Here is a 17,295-nt window from a genome sequence, read left to right as displayed (position 1 = left end):
TTGATGCATTGAGAGGGAGACGGATCTGCCTACCTGTTCAGTGGGATCCGTTTTCTCTTTCCTGCAAGGTCTGATGGAGAAGGGGCTGTCGCGCTACAGCTATCTCTCCTGGGTGGGTTTGGTGACACCCACTCCCTCGTGATGTGCTTTCTGCAGGGTGTGAGAAGACAGCGACTGGTGTCGTGTCTTTCGGCGCCTCAGTAGGACTTGCTGCTTGTGTTAGGGGCTCTAAAATCTGCACCTTATGAGCCCCTGGAGCAGTCCTCATTGAAAATGCTATCTCTTGAACAGCCCTGCGCCTTGCTCTCACCTCTGCTAAGAAGGTGAGTGAGCTGTGTGCCTGTCGGTTCACCCCAGCTGCATGCTGGTTCTTGGTGTCCACAGTGCAGCCAGATTGAGACAACGCACCTCCTTTGTTCTCAAGAACATAAGGAGCATGTTCAGGTCCAGGACAATAAATCTGGATGCTTTCTACCCTCCTACCCCACTTAGGGTGCAGGGAGGTGAGAGTGCATCTGTTGTGTGCAGAAGTGTGGGAGTGTCTACGACCCTTTTTCAGCGGGGTGTGTGTCGAAGAGATCTGCACAATGGCATCTTGGCCCTTACTCTGGCCGTTTGTGCGTTTCTATCTCTTGGATATGTCGGGCTCCTTCTCGGGGTCCAGCTCGCAAGTGCGACCTAGTATCTGAAAAGGGAGGATCAGGTGACTACTGGGTATAGAGGGGGAACATACACTGGCAGTGCCTGATGTTCCATTGAGAAGTCAGGGCAGTTCAGGTGTTAATGGTCAGGCCAAGCCCCTATTGGTCCAGCGACCTTCTCAGGGGTGTCCCAACATTCTGTCACTAGGTAATGTGGTGGTCGGGGCTTTGGCCGGCCTTTGGCCGACCGGGTTGGTGTGGTGGACTTTGGCTTGTCGTGGCTAGGGTGGACACTCATCGGGCTCCAACCACTGTTCCCATAGAGTCCAGTAGAGGGCGGAGCCTGTGTGAGATAGAACGAAGGTTACGATATGGTAACGCTCTGACGCCGTCTGCTAAAGAGGCAGTCGGATGCTGAGGCAGTAGGGACACTGCTATTTATACGTCATGCACGTATCGGTAGCGACGTCCTATTGGTTGGCTACGTGCACAATAAAATTTCAGTGGGTAAGTGCGTGCGTGTGATTGGAGGAGGTAGTACCCATAGAGTCCAGTAGAGGGCTCCGCCTGTGCTTATAGAACTAGGGTTACCAAATTGTAACCTTCGTTTCTTCTATTGACTTTGACTTGCAGCGCAACAAGAACTGCAACCCTATATGTCCACCTACAATATAACATATTTTTAAAAGACCTACAGGCTTAAAAAAAACTCTCTAAGCCTTCTTAAATTGCACCCCCTGAGCAAGGCCACAGTGTTGCCATTGATGTAGACCAAATAACAAGCCAATGTAGCAAACACTAGAATCTGACCCTTTGACCTTTAATAGGTGATACAAAAGATCTTTTGAAAGACTGGCAGCCAGGTAGGGTTAAATATGAATCTCAAAGAAGAGGTTAATTATGGTGTCCTGGGGGGCTACCTTCACATACAGTGAATGTGAGACAGCCAGTGTTTGTAATGGCCTAACTTGTGAAATGCCAGTGAAAGTTTAGCAGCGTATGCAATATTTTTCATACTGAAAACACTCTTTCAGAACAGTGGACTAAAGCATTCATTTTTGATCTGTGGCATGCACCTGTGTTGGAAAACTGGCCTGTGAGCTCTCAAATATAGGTGATGTGAAGCCCCGCACCATATTAGGTTGTGCGCCTGCTGAGAATGAATCTAAAGAAATGTGAGAAAATGGCCGCATGGTTTAATGAACAACATCAAAGTCTGCTGCCTTATGAGAGCCTAATGCGTTTGGATGCAGACATACACTGCTGCCACTGATAAACATTGGGCGGTGATGTCAGAAGGCTTTTAGCTATATATATCTATAGGGTTTAACTTCAGTGTAGTAGCGCTGGATAATACACCGAATTGCCCTATTATCTGTGTCTGACATGAAAATCCAATACCCAAGAAACACAGATTATAGTGATACAGAGTATTCAAACCAAACCTCAAGAACCAGTTGTGTGCATGGAGATCTAGAGGCAACACTATTAGCTCAGTCAGTGAAGAAGACCAGCACTGTTACGGCATGCCACTGAGAACAAGCCACAAAACAGGGCTGTGTATTTGTTTAGTAAATGTTGAATATCAATAACAGAGGTTTTCCTGGCTCAGAATGGGCATTTGGGGGGTGACTTCGCGCGACAGTAAGCATGGGTACACGTTCAGTAAAGGCAATGACTTACCTAATGACCAAAATCTATGCATTTTCTCTTTATTTCTAACCATTTCATAAACAAATATATATAACATATATAACATTAAATAGAAAGTATAAGGTTAGTATAATAATATATTTACATGTTACACTTTATTTGGATAATCTGCCTACAGATAGTTCATTAGTAGAGATTTAGGTGTGTCACAAATAAAACCATTTTCTGATGTTAGCCTACACCACTGTGGTTAAGGTTTGATTAGTGCTAATGTTTGTGTATTCATTAGAATTTCAGATAATAGTACAGGCTACTATTGCTTACCCTTAGAAGCCAAATATTAATTACAGTTGGACAAAACAGCAGTTTCTGTGGTTTGTTTTTAAGTCACTAAATTATTGTGCAAGAAAAATGCTTTACATTGTGGTCAGTCTCTCATTTGTTTATGCAAATTAACTTGTCAAAAATAAAAACTGTGCATAAAGAATGACGAGTTAAATGTTTCTAAAATTTGCTGTAGTGCCTCAACCTTTTTTTAATGTTCCGCCTCCTCTAGGCTGTGATTGGTTGGTTAACAAAAAGTGACTTTGATGAGCAACTATGTCTGCGGAGATTAGCAGGCAGGCGAGAACAGGAACAGGTGAGCGTCACATAGTGCCCGGAGAACCTGATTTAGAGAGGGCAGAGGAGAGAGCTGGTACGCCAAAGAGTAAAATGTAAAAGTGACAGTACCGGTGAATACCAGCTCATTCAAGCATAAACTGCTTTAATATTGTGAGAAATAACAGGAAGCCAATAGCGCGAGCTTCGTAACGGAGCGTTCAAGCGCAGTTAAACCATACAGTCTATGAGTTAAACCAACGCAGCAGCTGGTTTATAAATCCAGCGCTAGCTGCAAAATCCAGCAGCTGTGGATGAGAGGAGAGGTGACTGCTGGAAGAAAAGACGTTGTATTTAAGTTTATGTTCTGCTTGCAGTTGTTTGATAAATGGCTATTAAAACACACAATAGTACGCTTTTTTTTTGCCACTTGCTAAAACCTCTTTGGGTGGCGCCAAAAATTTCTCTACGCAGGAAAAATCCTGAATAAGCCACTTTTTTACGCAGATGATGCCTAATTTTATGTGGCACAGTGGGATGCTGAATGACAACCTGAGTTCGACCAAATTGCAGCCAAAAGTGTGAATATAGTGTAGATTTTACATGTTTTCTAGTCATATCACATATCCTGATTCAACAGTCTATTTTTATTTCCCACAAAAAATAGTAAATAATACTATATTGCAGAGTCTCTGTATGCTGTCTAGATAATGGTCCAAAATACTCCTTCACAATGTATCACTGCTTTACTTAGGCCTAATCATTCTAAACCTTAATCATCTTTCCACTTAGTGCCCTCTTTGTCATCTCCCATAATGGAAAGAAAACAGCAGTGGTCAGAGCCTGCTCTTTCATGGCACCCTGCCTTCTATCAGGCTTTTTGCCAACATCACTAAATCCACCCCAGTGTCTCAGTATTTATGACCAGACACAAGACCCATTTATTAAGTGCACCCATGTAATTAGCAAAATCTCACTTAGTTCCTATTGTCATTTGTTTCTTTCATTTAATCTTCTATTCAGTCATTCATCCCCCTAGTCCAGTACCCTCAGCATTGGTGATGTCTGCCATGTTCAGCATGATTCTGATATAAGCTCACAAGAATGCTGACGTTAACATGCTAATATTGCCTTCAGTTTTGACTCACTGGTTCTGAAAGTAAAGTTAAGCTTGTGTTAAGGCTAAGATGACTGCAGGATATGGGGGAGAGAGCAGGAAGTAAGTAGCTCATGAATAAAGGCTAAAAATCCCTAAAATATATTTTTTTAAAACTGTCTATGTACTGTGTTACCATTTAGAAGTTGTCAAATAATATAGGAGACTCCCTTATTTTTTCCTCGTATCTAGCTTCCTACTGTTAAGCATTAGTAGTTAAAACCATGACCCTGTATGTTTATGCACCTGTATATCAATCTGGGAGATTTAAGGAAAGCCTTAAGCACTGAAATATTTTTGAAAATGTGTGTCATTGTATGGGAATGTATGCAGGGGGAATTGCACAGTATGAATGATTATGTGTGGGCATCCTGTGTTGCCTGCAGCCTACAGCGTTTTATTTTCTTATCTCAAAGCCATGATTAGCCATTGCCTGCATCAGGAATGGTTGAATTTCCACTAGGGTCCCAGCATACAGTACATGTATGGCTGAGCTGTGAGGTACACTCATCTTGGTGAGGAATTTCATCCAATAAAATTCATATGCATCTGAGTGGCAGGGGGTGTGTGTGTGTGTGTGTGTGTGTGTGTGTGTGTGTGTGTGTGTTGTACTTCCTACATAGTGAGGACAAAAACAAGATTCAAACCAACAGAGTGAAGACCTTTTTGGAAAGCATGGACATTTTGGCCAGTCCTCACAGCTTCTAAGGACTTTTTGAAGGTTAAAACTTGGTTTTAAGGGTTAGGTTAGAATTAGTTTTAGGTTTTTTAGTTTTAGTTGTGATGGTTTAGGTTTGGGTAAGGGTCCAGGGAACGCATGTCAATGACGGTCCTCACAAGGATAGACGTACAAGCGTGTTTGTGTTCATGACTAATATCCACCACCCAAAGTGCTCAGATATTCAGATGTTGTATAAAACAAATCTGTTATTCTTTCTATTATGAAGAAGGCAAAACTGTGAAATACAGTATTCTTGAGAAAGTTGTTGCCAAACAGCCCACTGCCATCTTGACTGCACACATTTAGATCACTTCCATTCTGGTTTTCGTCAGAAGCATTCCACTGAAACAGTTCTTCTCAGAGTCTTCAGATGTGGGTGAATGCTCTGTTTTGGTTCTGCTGGGTCTAGTAGATCACAGCATCCTGACTGAAAGGCTTATGCAGTGGTTGGATGTCTCTGGAGCACCCTGGACTGGCTCTCTTTGTGTCTCTCGGATAAAGGTTTTTCTGTGTCGTTTGGTCCCTACATGACCGTGACTGCTGCTCTTTCCTGTGGTGTGCCTCAGAGTTCTTCCTTAGGTCCTATATTTTATGCGTTGTATATGTTCCCTTTACCTCATACTAATTTAAAGGTTTCTTTTATCATATATGTTATGCTGATGATCCTGTATGTCTCTTTTAAGCCTGATGAAACTGACAAACTGACTACCATTAAGGACTGGAGGCTAACAACTTTTAATAGATTTGCAAATAAGACTAAGGTAATTTTCATTGCTTCAGACAGCATAGCTTCCAAGGTTGCTCAGTGTATTGGGTCCCTTTCTTCAGCTGTACAGTCTTGTCTTAGAAATCTAGGTGTTATATTTGATCAGTCTATGTACTTCAATCAACATATCAAAGTCTTGACCTGTACATGTTTCTTCCATTTAAGAAACATTGCCAATGTTCTGTTGTATCAAAACCTGAGCTACAGATGATCATTCACGCTTTTATATTATCCTAGCTTCACTACTGTAATTCCCTTTTCACATGCCTCAGCAAGTTGTCTCTGGACCATCAACAAATGGTCCAGAACACTACTGCCAGGCTGTTGGTCCAGCAGGACAACTCATATCTCACCTAGGGCTGGGCAGTATATCGGTATGATGAGGTATACCGATATAATTTCAAAAGAGATATGAAATTAGACAATACCGTTTATACCAATATAATTTGATGTTGAGTTAATTAATGTTTTCGTAAAGTCCTGCCAGCGTTTGCTCCTCTCTCTCTCACTCACTGCGCAGCCCTGCCCCTCCCTCTGCGTCTGCACACCGCCGTCTACTCACAAACTTTCAACAACATGGAGGGAGACACAGTGCTGGTCGACACTGTTGAAGACCTGGCTTGTAAAAAGAAAACCACGGTTCATTCAGTGTTTCCCACACATACACTTTACTTATGCCCAGGTTAGGCGACACGTTGTAGCATTTATCTGAGAAACACGGTGATTACGTTACAAGTCGCGACACTGGATATTTTACAAGAGCGGACCAGGTAAAGCGACAGTGAACACACCAGTCAGATGTTATTCGTTAGCTACCACGTTGGTTTTGTTTTGATAGGCTATGTCGTTAACACACCTCCTCAACATGCAGCTCAGCTTCTGCTGTGAACGGAATCACAGGAGGAAAAGTCCAGAAGACAAGGTCTGGTTTTTTTGGTGACTTTATACAGCCTACTACTGTAGTGGATATATAGGGAGCGAGAGATGGTTAAGCCCCTTTTCCACTGCACGGTACCAGCTCGACTCGCCTTTTTTTGGTTTTCCATTGTGTAAAAGTTGTACTTGTACCTGCTACCAGGTACTTTTTTTGTATCACCTCCGTCTTATCGGTCTTGAAACATTGAAACATTGAAACATTTTAACTTAAATCAAGAGACAGCAGTTGTGTGTGGCGTCGCTATGACGACCAGCTACATTTAGGGGTACTATCTGCAATGGAAAACGGAGGACGGCCAAACCGAGTCGAGTCGAGTCCAGGTGAGTTGAGTTGGTACTGGTAATGGAAAAACGGCATAAGAAGCGGGGCACGCTGACGTGTTTGCAGCAGAGGTACGTTAGGTCTGTGAGTGTGAAGAGAACTGAAGGAGGCGAATTCAATAAGTGAGTGATGCTTAAGATTGAGAATGAAGTATAATTAAAAAGGTGAAATAGTAAACAAGCTTAGTTACTAAAAACATGTCTGCTAAAACCGCCCACCCCCTCCCTAGCCCACTTAGCAGAAAATATCGATCTATATTTTATACCAGAATTCTGCCTAACAGTACCGGGATGTGACTTTTGGCCATATCGCCCAGCCCTGATCTCACCCATGGTATCTTGTTTACATTGGCTTCCCATCAAATTGAGGATTCATTTTAAAGTTCTTGTTTTCACATACAGTATAGAGCCCTGCATGGTTTGGCACCTATATCTCACAACAAGAACCTTTACTTAACTTTACTTATTTACTTAATTACTTACTTACTTACTTGCTAATGAATAGGATAAAGTTTTGTTTGCTTCACTTCATGCCACTGAATGCTTACATTTTCATATTTGATTACGCAGCATCGAAGTGACTTTAAAACTTCTAAATCCACAACTTGTCTCATATTATTGGGTTGTGGCTCCCTCTGGATAACTCAGTTGGAATAAATTGTGTTATTCTGCGGTTACAGAGGGGCAGAGCGAAAACAAAGCAGAAGTGTGTGAAAGGAAATGCCTTTAGATGATTCGCTGATATGGCTGAAAGCAGTCGTGTGTAAAAAGGATCAGTAGATTGAAAGTGTTTCTTCTGCTGATGGCCACTCAGCAGATGAAGTTCAGCTGGAGCAGTTTGCACATGTAGGCCTATGCACAGTTCACAGACTGGGCCAGTGGCAGAGGACAAAGACTACAGAGGATTAATCTGTTGCTTCAGGCCCCCTAGACCCCACTGAATTATACTTGAGGTTTTCACAATGGAAAATCATCATGCCAAGCTTCATCTCTTGTTCACTGACTCGATTCTCTGTAAGACTACTGATAAGCTACAAGGATAGACTGGGAGTAGAAGGGGGAGCTACTAGAAGGCCAGGACTGGTATTTCCTCTATGTGAGTGGCTGCTTACATAAAATCATTACTTCATGTTTAAATTGTTTGAATTGTGTCACTCTGAAGCTGAAAACCTTTACCATTTATGCAGAACATGTGCTCCAGTTAATAGAGGTTAAAACATCATAACGACATGAATGGCAGGATTTTATTGATAGAAATTGAGTACAAGAGGTGTTTCCACATAGAGACGTTGATATATTCATTAAGGCTCTAACACTGATGTACACTCAAATATTCCTAATTTTTAAATAAACACAGGATGCAAATAAATAGAGCAAATTTTCAACTATGTCTTTATTTTCAAAGGGAAGCATTGAGAACATACTAAAAGGTAGAATGAAGTGTCTGAATATATTCCCTTGCTCATTCTAATGTACAGTATGTGCTAGTCCAAACATCCACTTACGATGTAATCAGGGTGCAAACTAAGGCATCAGCTCCCCTAAAAGCATGATTTGAGATATTTTGGGGGGTCTCTAAAATATTGACAGCATGCTTTAATGCTATTTATTTCTATATTTCTCTATCATCATGGATCCATGCCTAAAATCAGGAGCGTCAGACTTCATCCAGCCAGAGGGAACGATCACAAACCGTCCACAGCGGGCCGGTCCTCCTGGCCCTGTACCCTCCGCCGCGCCACTCCCTCTCCGGTACGGGTTGTGTCGCTAATACGACTGGTGCGCTGTGAACGGTTTATGATGGTTCCCTTTGGCTGGATGAATAGTACGCATGATCCATGCACTACTGCAGCTGGGGGCTCTCCACAGCGCCATGCTACTTTCTAATTCTTCCCTCTCACAGAGAAAAGAAATGTTGGGTCGCAGCTGCAACAGCCACAGCTGCTGTGTGAAGCGTGGCAAAGTGGCTACATATGATAATAATAATAATAATAATTAATAATAATAAGACAAACATGCCTGATACTTTCACAGTCAGCCCCACGCCTACATAATTGCACCTATTAATGATTCAGCAGTAATCCATACTTTTATTAACTCTGGCCATGGGATTGCAAAGAAGGAAAAACTAAAAGGCTGTTAGGTACATCTGGAATCACCTTAAGTTGTCTTTCACTCAGTGTCATTTAGTAAAGAAGTTTTCCTTGTTGATGGCCTCAAGTTGCACTAGTAGTCTAGCATGAGAAGTGGGAAACTAATTATGATGTCTTTGTTTTTAGCCAATGGCATGGCTGGTTGGTCAACCACATTGGTCCAGACTGAAATATCTCACTGACTACTGGATTGATTGCCAAGATTTTTTGGTACAGCTATTCATGGTCCCTGGAGGATGGGTCCTAATGTCACAACATTTATTTGATGGATATCATGAAATTTTGTACAGATGTTCATGCCCCCCCCCCCAGCATAAATTGTAATCACTTTGGTGATCCCCTGACTTTTTATCTAGTAACATCTTCAGGTTACTAGAGGTCCATTGTTATGTTTTTGACAAAATACCTGCAAAACTCATGAAATTCTCATCATCCTCAGTTGTACTTTGTATTTAGTGCTATTTAGCAAATTTTAGCAGAATTAAGAAGGTTAACATGATGAACATACTTGCTTAAAGGTTAAGTTTGAAATTGCTATTTTTGTCAAGGGAGTCTGGTGGCTTTGGCTTTTGGATATTTCTTGTTAAACAAAAACGATCTTAATAAAGGCTTATCTCTGTAAGGATACTTTCCACAATGTTGTCAAAACAATCTGAGCTTGACAGTGGCAAAAACAAGCACTTTATTGGACGTACTTTGACGGAGTGCCAGAAATTGCCTGCAAGGATTATGTTGCAGTTATGCTTCTGCTGACAGCAGCGTACTCGCTCAATACTGGACCAATTTAAAAAGTTTTGTCCAATTAGTCACATCAATCATCCATTATTCCTTGATGTCTTACAGCCACTCTCTGTTCAGCCATCCTCTCCTCGATGATCCATTCATTGAGCCAAACACCCAGTTTTAACCAGTTGATTATTAAGCTGAGCTTCTTTCCATGATGACTTGAATGATATTTCTTGTATTTCCCACTCTTCTCCTAACTACCGCGATTTTCTGTTGCCAGCAGATGTGTAGGATTCTTCTGTAGAATGCTGATGCTCTTCCAGATGTTCTTGAATCTGGCCATGACTCCCATTGCCTGATTCCTGTCTTTATCCCCTTGCTGCAGTCATTATCCCAGGTCAGTGGACTGTCAAGGTACACCAACTCAGAGACGTTTTCCATCTTGCTTCCCCCCAACCTCTAGTTGCTAAACTAGTCACATAGATGCAAAAATATATGAATTTATTTATTTAATAATTATATTTTGTCATGTCATTTATATAGAAAGAGAAAACTGCAAAACATATGTACAAGTAAAGCTATTACATAACAATCAAAAACAGGATTGGAAGGATTAGTCAGTAATAGTAGTAGGCTATGTTTTATGAAATGTAAATTGCTCAAACATATTTGGAATAAAATTAATAAAATAAAATTAATTATTATATATTATTAATTATTAAATTTATATTTAATATATATAATGATTATTATTACTTTTATTTAATAATTACTAATTGAATATAACTTTATATTCACCTCAGGGCACCACTCTTAAACAAGAGAACTGATATACTGTTTATTAATTCTGAGCTGGTTGCAGGGATCTTACACGGGCCTTCGTAACGTGGCTGTAAGATCAGAGAGTTCTGTCCAAGCAGGCCACGCTGGAAGACCACTGTGGCCGCCGGGTCGGTCCAGGGTCACATCCAGAAGATGAGCGGAGAAGAAGAGGCGAGGGAAGAAGAGAGAGCGAGCACAAGTGCTGTGGTTTTTATCAATGAGGTGAAGTCAGAGGTCCCAGGTCACTGAACATCGTCTTTAGTCTCTAGGCTGAGTTCACACTTCCGTGTGACTTTCTGGGGATTCCTGGGAAATTGAGTTCAATGACTCACAGGAAAGTTCAATTATGATCGCAAACAACTTCATCTGTTAGGTCCCTGTGATCCCAAGAAATGCTTTAAATATATAAATAAATAATGATTTTCACTTTTTCAGAGTAGTGAGCATCATGTCTTTGCAGTTGACCCATGGGATATCTTAAGGATCATTCTATACTGGCATTTGCATTATTTTACACTGCGGTTTGCCTGAGGCCTGGCTTAGTTGCAGAGAGGAATGAGGTCACATATGGCAAATGGATTCCTGATATTTAACCCATTAAGTGATTTATTTTTCTTAGAGCCCCCTTTGGCTAAACATGTCTATTGAACTGGCTACTCAACTCGAGCTCCTTATCTGCATCCTGGATTTCTTAAAACTCAATAACACCAACTAATTATAAAAAAAAAAAACACATTGTCACTGACTTTGATAGAAGAGCACATTAGCAGCAGTTCTTAATCACGATTGAAACATTTCACATTTCTTCAGTTGGATCTGCTGCTGTTATGTAAGCTACATTAAGCAAATTAGTTTGTAGTTCAAAAATGACCTGAACATTTCAAGCTGCTTTTTCTTCTTGGCCTATCAGTCATTCCTGTTTTGTTTCACTAGTAGTCCCGTTATCCGAAAGCCCCATGGATCATTAATCACTTTTCCAATTAAAAATGTCTTCCAATTCTTCTTAGCCTTTGCTAGACCCACCTCTGCACTAGCTTTGCACTAGTCCAGCGTGGGAGAGAAATCCAAATTCTACCAAATATTTCTTTACGCTCCTTTTGAAATACAGTCAACCATTATGTCATCGAATGTGGAGCAGAGCCACTGTGATATGCTAAGTGTTTTCAATCACAGCAAGAGCCAGCCAGAGAGAGAGAGAGAGAGAGAGACTTAAATGAAAATGAATGGATTTTTTCACTGAAATGGTAGCTGGCCGGTGCAGCAGACGCACTCCTCCAGCCAGAAAGCCCAACACTGTCACAGAGTGCTGCACTTGTCACACACACAGCTCTTGTTCTATCAGTGCCATCAAACACAGACAGATGGTTAATTGCTCCTCTGTGTGGGTGCACGCACGTGCGCCTGTGTGTGTGCGTGTGTCATCTCAGCAGATCTAAATATGGGCCTGTCTAGGTGTGTGCTTCCAAGTCCACCTGCACTCCTCTGACATTTGAGGACATGTATGGCATCTAAATTTACAGTAACAAACCAAAAGCAACATTTCTCGTCAGGTTTTCTTTTTTTTTTTTTAATCAAGGTATTCATCCCTGCAAGCTCCTGGAGCTCAAACAACACAGGCTTTACTCTCTAAAAGGATGATTAATACAAAACTAGCACATAAATGCTACTTCCCGCATTAGTATTGTGACAGTGGGAAAAACATGCAGACCTCTCATTATTGCTTTGAGAGCTGAAAGTGAAATATTCTAAATTACTCTGCTTTGTGTACGGTGGGTCACAGTGGCAGATAAAAGCTTTTGTGATGGATAATGGGCATTGAAAGCTGCAGCCTGAAACCAGACAGCGATAGAAAAGAGAGGTTTTCAAATGGTGACAGATTTGTAGGGGTGATGTGGTGACACAACTGAGAAATAACTGCTCTATGTATACAGTGACTTCACTTTGCACAGTGCCCAAACTTAAACCTGAGGAATGTCAGCAAAGTAAAAACAGCGTCCTTACCAGCTATGATGGGGGCCAGGCGGAAGATATCTGAGAGCCGGCTGTTGACTGGTTCATACGGAGAGTATTCAAGCAAATCATTACCTGCATGGGAAAAAATGATTGTCAACAACATGTGCTTGAAATTGTGAGTCTATATATGTGTTTAAACATAATGTGGGTGGATGTTATCTGATACTCTTTTAACAATGATTCAAAATGGACAATTGGATTTTCCTGTTAATTACTCATATTGCATATATGAGTACTTATTTTGTATGTATACTACATAGTAATATGTTGTCATGTAATGACACAAAATGCATTTGTATAAGGTTAAGCTAATATAATTGTACTTGTAAACCAATCTCCTGAACAGGCGTGCAATGTGAGAAGAGGTTGCATCATTACATGTGCCACAGCATGAATGGCACTGTGGGATTGTAAATACAATAGTTCAAAATACAATAGTGAAACATTTGCTCTGAAAGCACGTTATCAGCTCAGATTCCTAAAAAGACCAGTAGGCTTCTGAACGTTGCTTATCGCAACTTGAGCGATTTGCAGGAAAAGGATGATTATGTCAATTTGTCAGCGACAGTAACAGTATGTTTACTGAATTACTTACAAACTGAGGTCCTTGTATTTCCCTTTTAAGCCACTTTAAACTTCTACTGCACTCTATTTCAGATGCAAATATTGTACTTTTTACTTCACTGCATTTATCTGACCTGTGTTGTGCAGTTTCAGATTTCACACACAAAGCACACAACATATATGATGAGTTTATTAAAGAATGCATTATTACAGATTAAACTACCTACCAGCAGTAACCACCACAACACTGACACTTAATGTCAGTGATGATTATCCAGTAGTATTCACTTATAGCTTAATATAAAACCAACCTTCGTTGGATAACTATGACCTGGATGACTGAGAATCTTCATAGACATCTTAATATAAAACAGTGACAGGGGTCATTCTGCACTGTCCTTTTTATTTTGACAATTAAAATATATTTTTCTGATTATATTTCTGTACTTACACTTAAGTAAAATTTTTAGTGCAGGACTTGCAGCCTACTTAATATTGATTTTTTTTTCTTCTGGCAAGAAAAAAGGACGGGTAGCCTATACTTCTTCCACCACCATAAATGCCTTGGCTACTTTTATAGTCAGCTCATTGATCAGTCAGATAACGATTCATAGTTTGCTCTGAATCAGTGCATACCCTGTAAACTCTGAAATATGCTCCAAAAGATCCGGAGACAGTTCTTCTCCTTCTTCATGCCTCTTCTACACCTGCAGTTATAGAGGGGGCTCTGCTTCATGGCATCTATTGCGCTGCGGCACTCGCCCTGCGCCTCGGGACCGGTGACCGCACTGAAGTTGCTCTCCCTTCCCGCCACGCACTGCCTCATGGTCCGGTACTTGGTGCTGCAGCTGTACTCCTTTAGACACTGCTCACTGGCCTTCACGCAGTCCAGGCGCACGGACCGGGAGGCTGAGCTGCCGTCACCCCTCAAGGTGAACACTGAGTCTGGGAGTTACAAGAATGAAGTCAGATTTGTATTTACGATTTGAACTCATTTGTCGACATTGTTCTACACACCACAGGTTAGCCGGCTACTCTACTGTAGGCTACTGTTGCCAAATATTACACAAAGATGCACTGAGCGTTAGACAAACTTTCCGAACCCTCGATGTGCGCAATCGTGCGTCAACAATGGGAACAAATGAAACAAAAATGAATGTGTTTGGCGAGGGATGTGCCTCCCTCACTGCCACTGTTTGCTGCATTTATTGAGTTGAACTGCAAAGGAACAGGTGCCGTTTTAAAACATGTATAAGCATAGGCCTATATTATAGCCTAAACACAGAAATTCCAAAGATGAAAGCGTGACTTACCCAGAAAGGACAATATAATGACGAAAGTTGTTAAAATCATTGCGCTTAAGGAGATTCCGTATGTGAGATTTAAAGATGTGTTTAAAGAAAATGTCAAGCGAACTTGTCACTCAGAACCGCGTTACTTCGGACTGCACATTATGTGAGTTCAGGTGACGATGCATCCTGTAGATCCAACAGTGAGAATCCCAACTCCCGACCTGAGACCAGCAGCTAATACCACATCGTGCAGACCTGCAGGAGTTTCGGGCGAGAAAAAAAGACAAGTGAGACGCAGAGAAACGCGCCGGTGGTGGACCATTTCCACTTCACTCCGCTCCCGTCAGCTCCTCTGTCTGACCGCTGCTCTGGCACACAGACTGACCCGACACAGGAGCTGCCACGGACAAAACTTTACACACGCGGTAAAACTCTAAACCAATCAGTTCAACTTAACAAAGGAATTCATTCAACTTTAACTCTGCATCACAGCCCTGGCCGGACTGAAAGCGCGTTTTAAATTATACATCCCCAAAAAAGCTGGAAAAATACATTCCGTTTAGGAGGTGGAAAGTCAAAACAACTCCGTTTGATGCGGACTGTTCTCCTCTCTGATGAAACACTGAGAGGCTGGAGAGGCTACGCGTGAAGGCGTGACGTCATGCGACTATGCGCACAATAACCATAAACCCATTAAGAGCCTCAATTTACATCAAACTGCTAAGACAGCCAAAAGAAATTGTGTTGGCCAGCAGCGAGCGGGGATAGAGCTGTAAGAACATTTCATCCGGATGGATTTCACTTATTAACCCTGAGGAAAATCAACATTTATAACAGCTCATTTACAATCTATCAAACAGCTAAATTGCAATCATTTTAAAGTGTCTCAGTATCTCACTGAAGGAATTTTAAGTCTTTGTCTTCTCAGCTCAGATCTATTAATAGCCTGCAGCACTTTAATATGAGGCAGTGGGTTTACAACTGTCTTGTTTTTGTAGGATGCTTAAAAGTTTCAAGGTATTTCACTCCCTCAAATTGAATAGCACAAATGGTAGGCTAAGAGGAATTGGGTAGGAAAAAAAAATCATATTGCTTCTTTATCTGAAATTGCAGTTACCATATAAATTGTGACAACTGCTGACAGAACTTTTCCCATCAAAGTTTGTTTTTCTGCACTGAAAAAAAAATCGGATTTAGAGAATGAGTGAAAAATGAGACTCTGGCACTCAATAATTTATGTGTACAGAATTTTGGGACCCTCCAGCTTGCTTTGCAGTCCAGAGATTCTGCACAACACACTATTTAGGTGCCAATATACCCCGCCAAAACCCCACCCCTATCTACTTGCCTTACATTTACAGTACATATTGTGTTTGATTACTAGATTAAAATGTTATGTACAAGATTGTTATGAAATCTATAGGAAAATGCTTGAATATGTCAGTATTTTTGTCCATGACTAGTAAGAAGGAAACTATGAAACCCAATTAATGCGGGATGTATCCTTTTTTCCTCGATTCCATCTGTATGGGACCAAATGTAGCTTGTTACAGATGCCACAAGATTAACAGGTTTAACTGTAGATATTGTGTCCCTATCCCCAGGCAGTACTGCTATATGCGGCTTAGAGGCAGGTTTTCTGCTGGGCCTAAGGCATTCTGGGTAGGCACATTAGGAAACTCTCACTTAGTTTGTAACCAGAAAAGGGGGAATTTTCAAAGCTCTATATGGCCAACATCAAATAAATTAATCACAATTAATACTGTATAATATTTTATACATTTAAAATCATTGAACAGACACTGCATTAATGGTTAGGGAGGCATGCTGCAGCAGCATTACTAATAACAAACATGTCCTAAATAATACTATTAATGTATTATATTTAGGAACTGCAGTTAAGACAATAAGGTACCGTCAAGTGTTTAACCCCACAACCAAAACACAAGCTTGGAACCTTGGAAGCTTGTATGTGGATGTACCAAATGTATATGGTTAAAAGAAAAAAAAATCAATTATCCATATATCACCAGAAAGAAACTAAAGCTGCACAATCCCTGATATTTTATAATAAAAATTGTTAATTAGCATCTGGCTCTACATAAGAATACACACAGGCCATTTATTCAAGTACTTCTGAGTACAGTCAGCACAAGTAACTAGGGAAAATGTTCATACAACTCTCTTGCAATGTCGAAAAACTTTTAAGAACAAAGCAAAAAAAAAAAACTCAATTAATGACCCGTCAACTAATTGTTTACCAGATGTCATCAAAATCTCTCTTTCCAGTTTATTTGAGATATTGCACCAAAGAAATGTGACTGAGTGTGTCTTGCCTTGATTTATAATATTCTCAACTTGAAGAAAACATCTGTGCTGGTGCTAAACAATGAATGCTGTGCAAGACACAGGCCAACTGCCTCATCCTTGGTGATCTTCAAGCAGGATGTAGAAAGCAGTGCAGGTGCAGTGGAGGACAAGACAGCGCTTCTCTCTCCCTGATGGAGTATTCCTCCGTCAGAGAGTGCATAAGGGCCAATACATATGGTGGGGAAAAGTTTATATAATGTAACGCACATCACCATCACAGCAACCTCTCTGCTGCCATTATGTTTGAATTGCAGAGCTGCCAAGACAAGCCTGTAGAAAAAACAGATTATGTAGTTTAAACGTTGTACATGTGTGAATGATCCCAGTAGAGACTATACAATACAAGAAACATTTTACAAATTTGAGGCAACACTATCACCCTGTGACAAAAAAGTGCCATTAGCCATTGACAGGACAGAATATTCAGATACAATAAATGCCAGTTTATTATGTACAACAAGCTAAAATAAATGCAGTCCTATACAACAGCCCTGCAATAAATTCTATCTTGATGATGGTTATAATGATGTTGTTTTTTGTGACTTGTATAACGCATTGTTC

At 40.9% G+C, this 17,295-nt stretch overlaps 1 protein-coding gene across 1 annotated transcript in view; it reads right to left on the bottom strand.

Annotated features, from left to right (window-relative positions):
- gfra1b (gdnf family receptor alpha 1b) overlaps nt 1–14,952 on the bottom strand; it is a 44,066-nt gene extending 29,114 nt beyond the window's left edge. The window contains exons 1-3 of the mRNA XM_038734909.1: nt 14,386–14,952; nt 13,709–14,017; nt 12,497–12,580 (exon numbers count right to left, since the gene is read on the bottom strand). Coding sequence (XP_038590837.1) covers nt 12,497–12,580; nt 13,709–14,017; nt 14,386–14,425 — 433 coding nt within the window. The 5' untranslated portion in view covers nt 14,426–14,952. The remainder of the gene's footprint in view (nt 1–12,496; nt 12,581–13,708; nt 14,018–14,385) is intronic.
- Nucleotides 14,953–17,295: the final 2,343 nt, after the last annotated feature.

Source organism: Micropterus salmoides, unplaced genomic scaffold (assembly GCF_014851395.1).
Source record: "Micropterus salmoides isolate LMB-PRFRI ecotype aquatic unplaced genomic scaffold, ASM1485139v1 Ms_hic_scaffold_21, whole genome shotgun sequence".
Classification (NCBI taxonomy): Eukaryota; Metazoa; Chordata; class Actinopteri; order Centrarchiformes; family Centrarchidae; genus Micropterus; species Micropterus salmoides.
The sequence above is the reverse complement of the archived record's forward strand: the minus strand, read 5'-3'. Positions and strand labels throughout refer to the sequence as shown.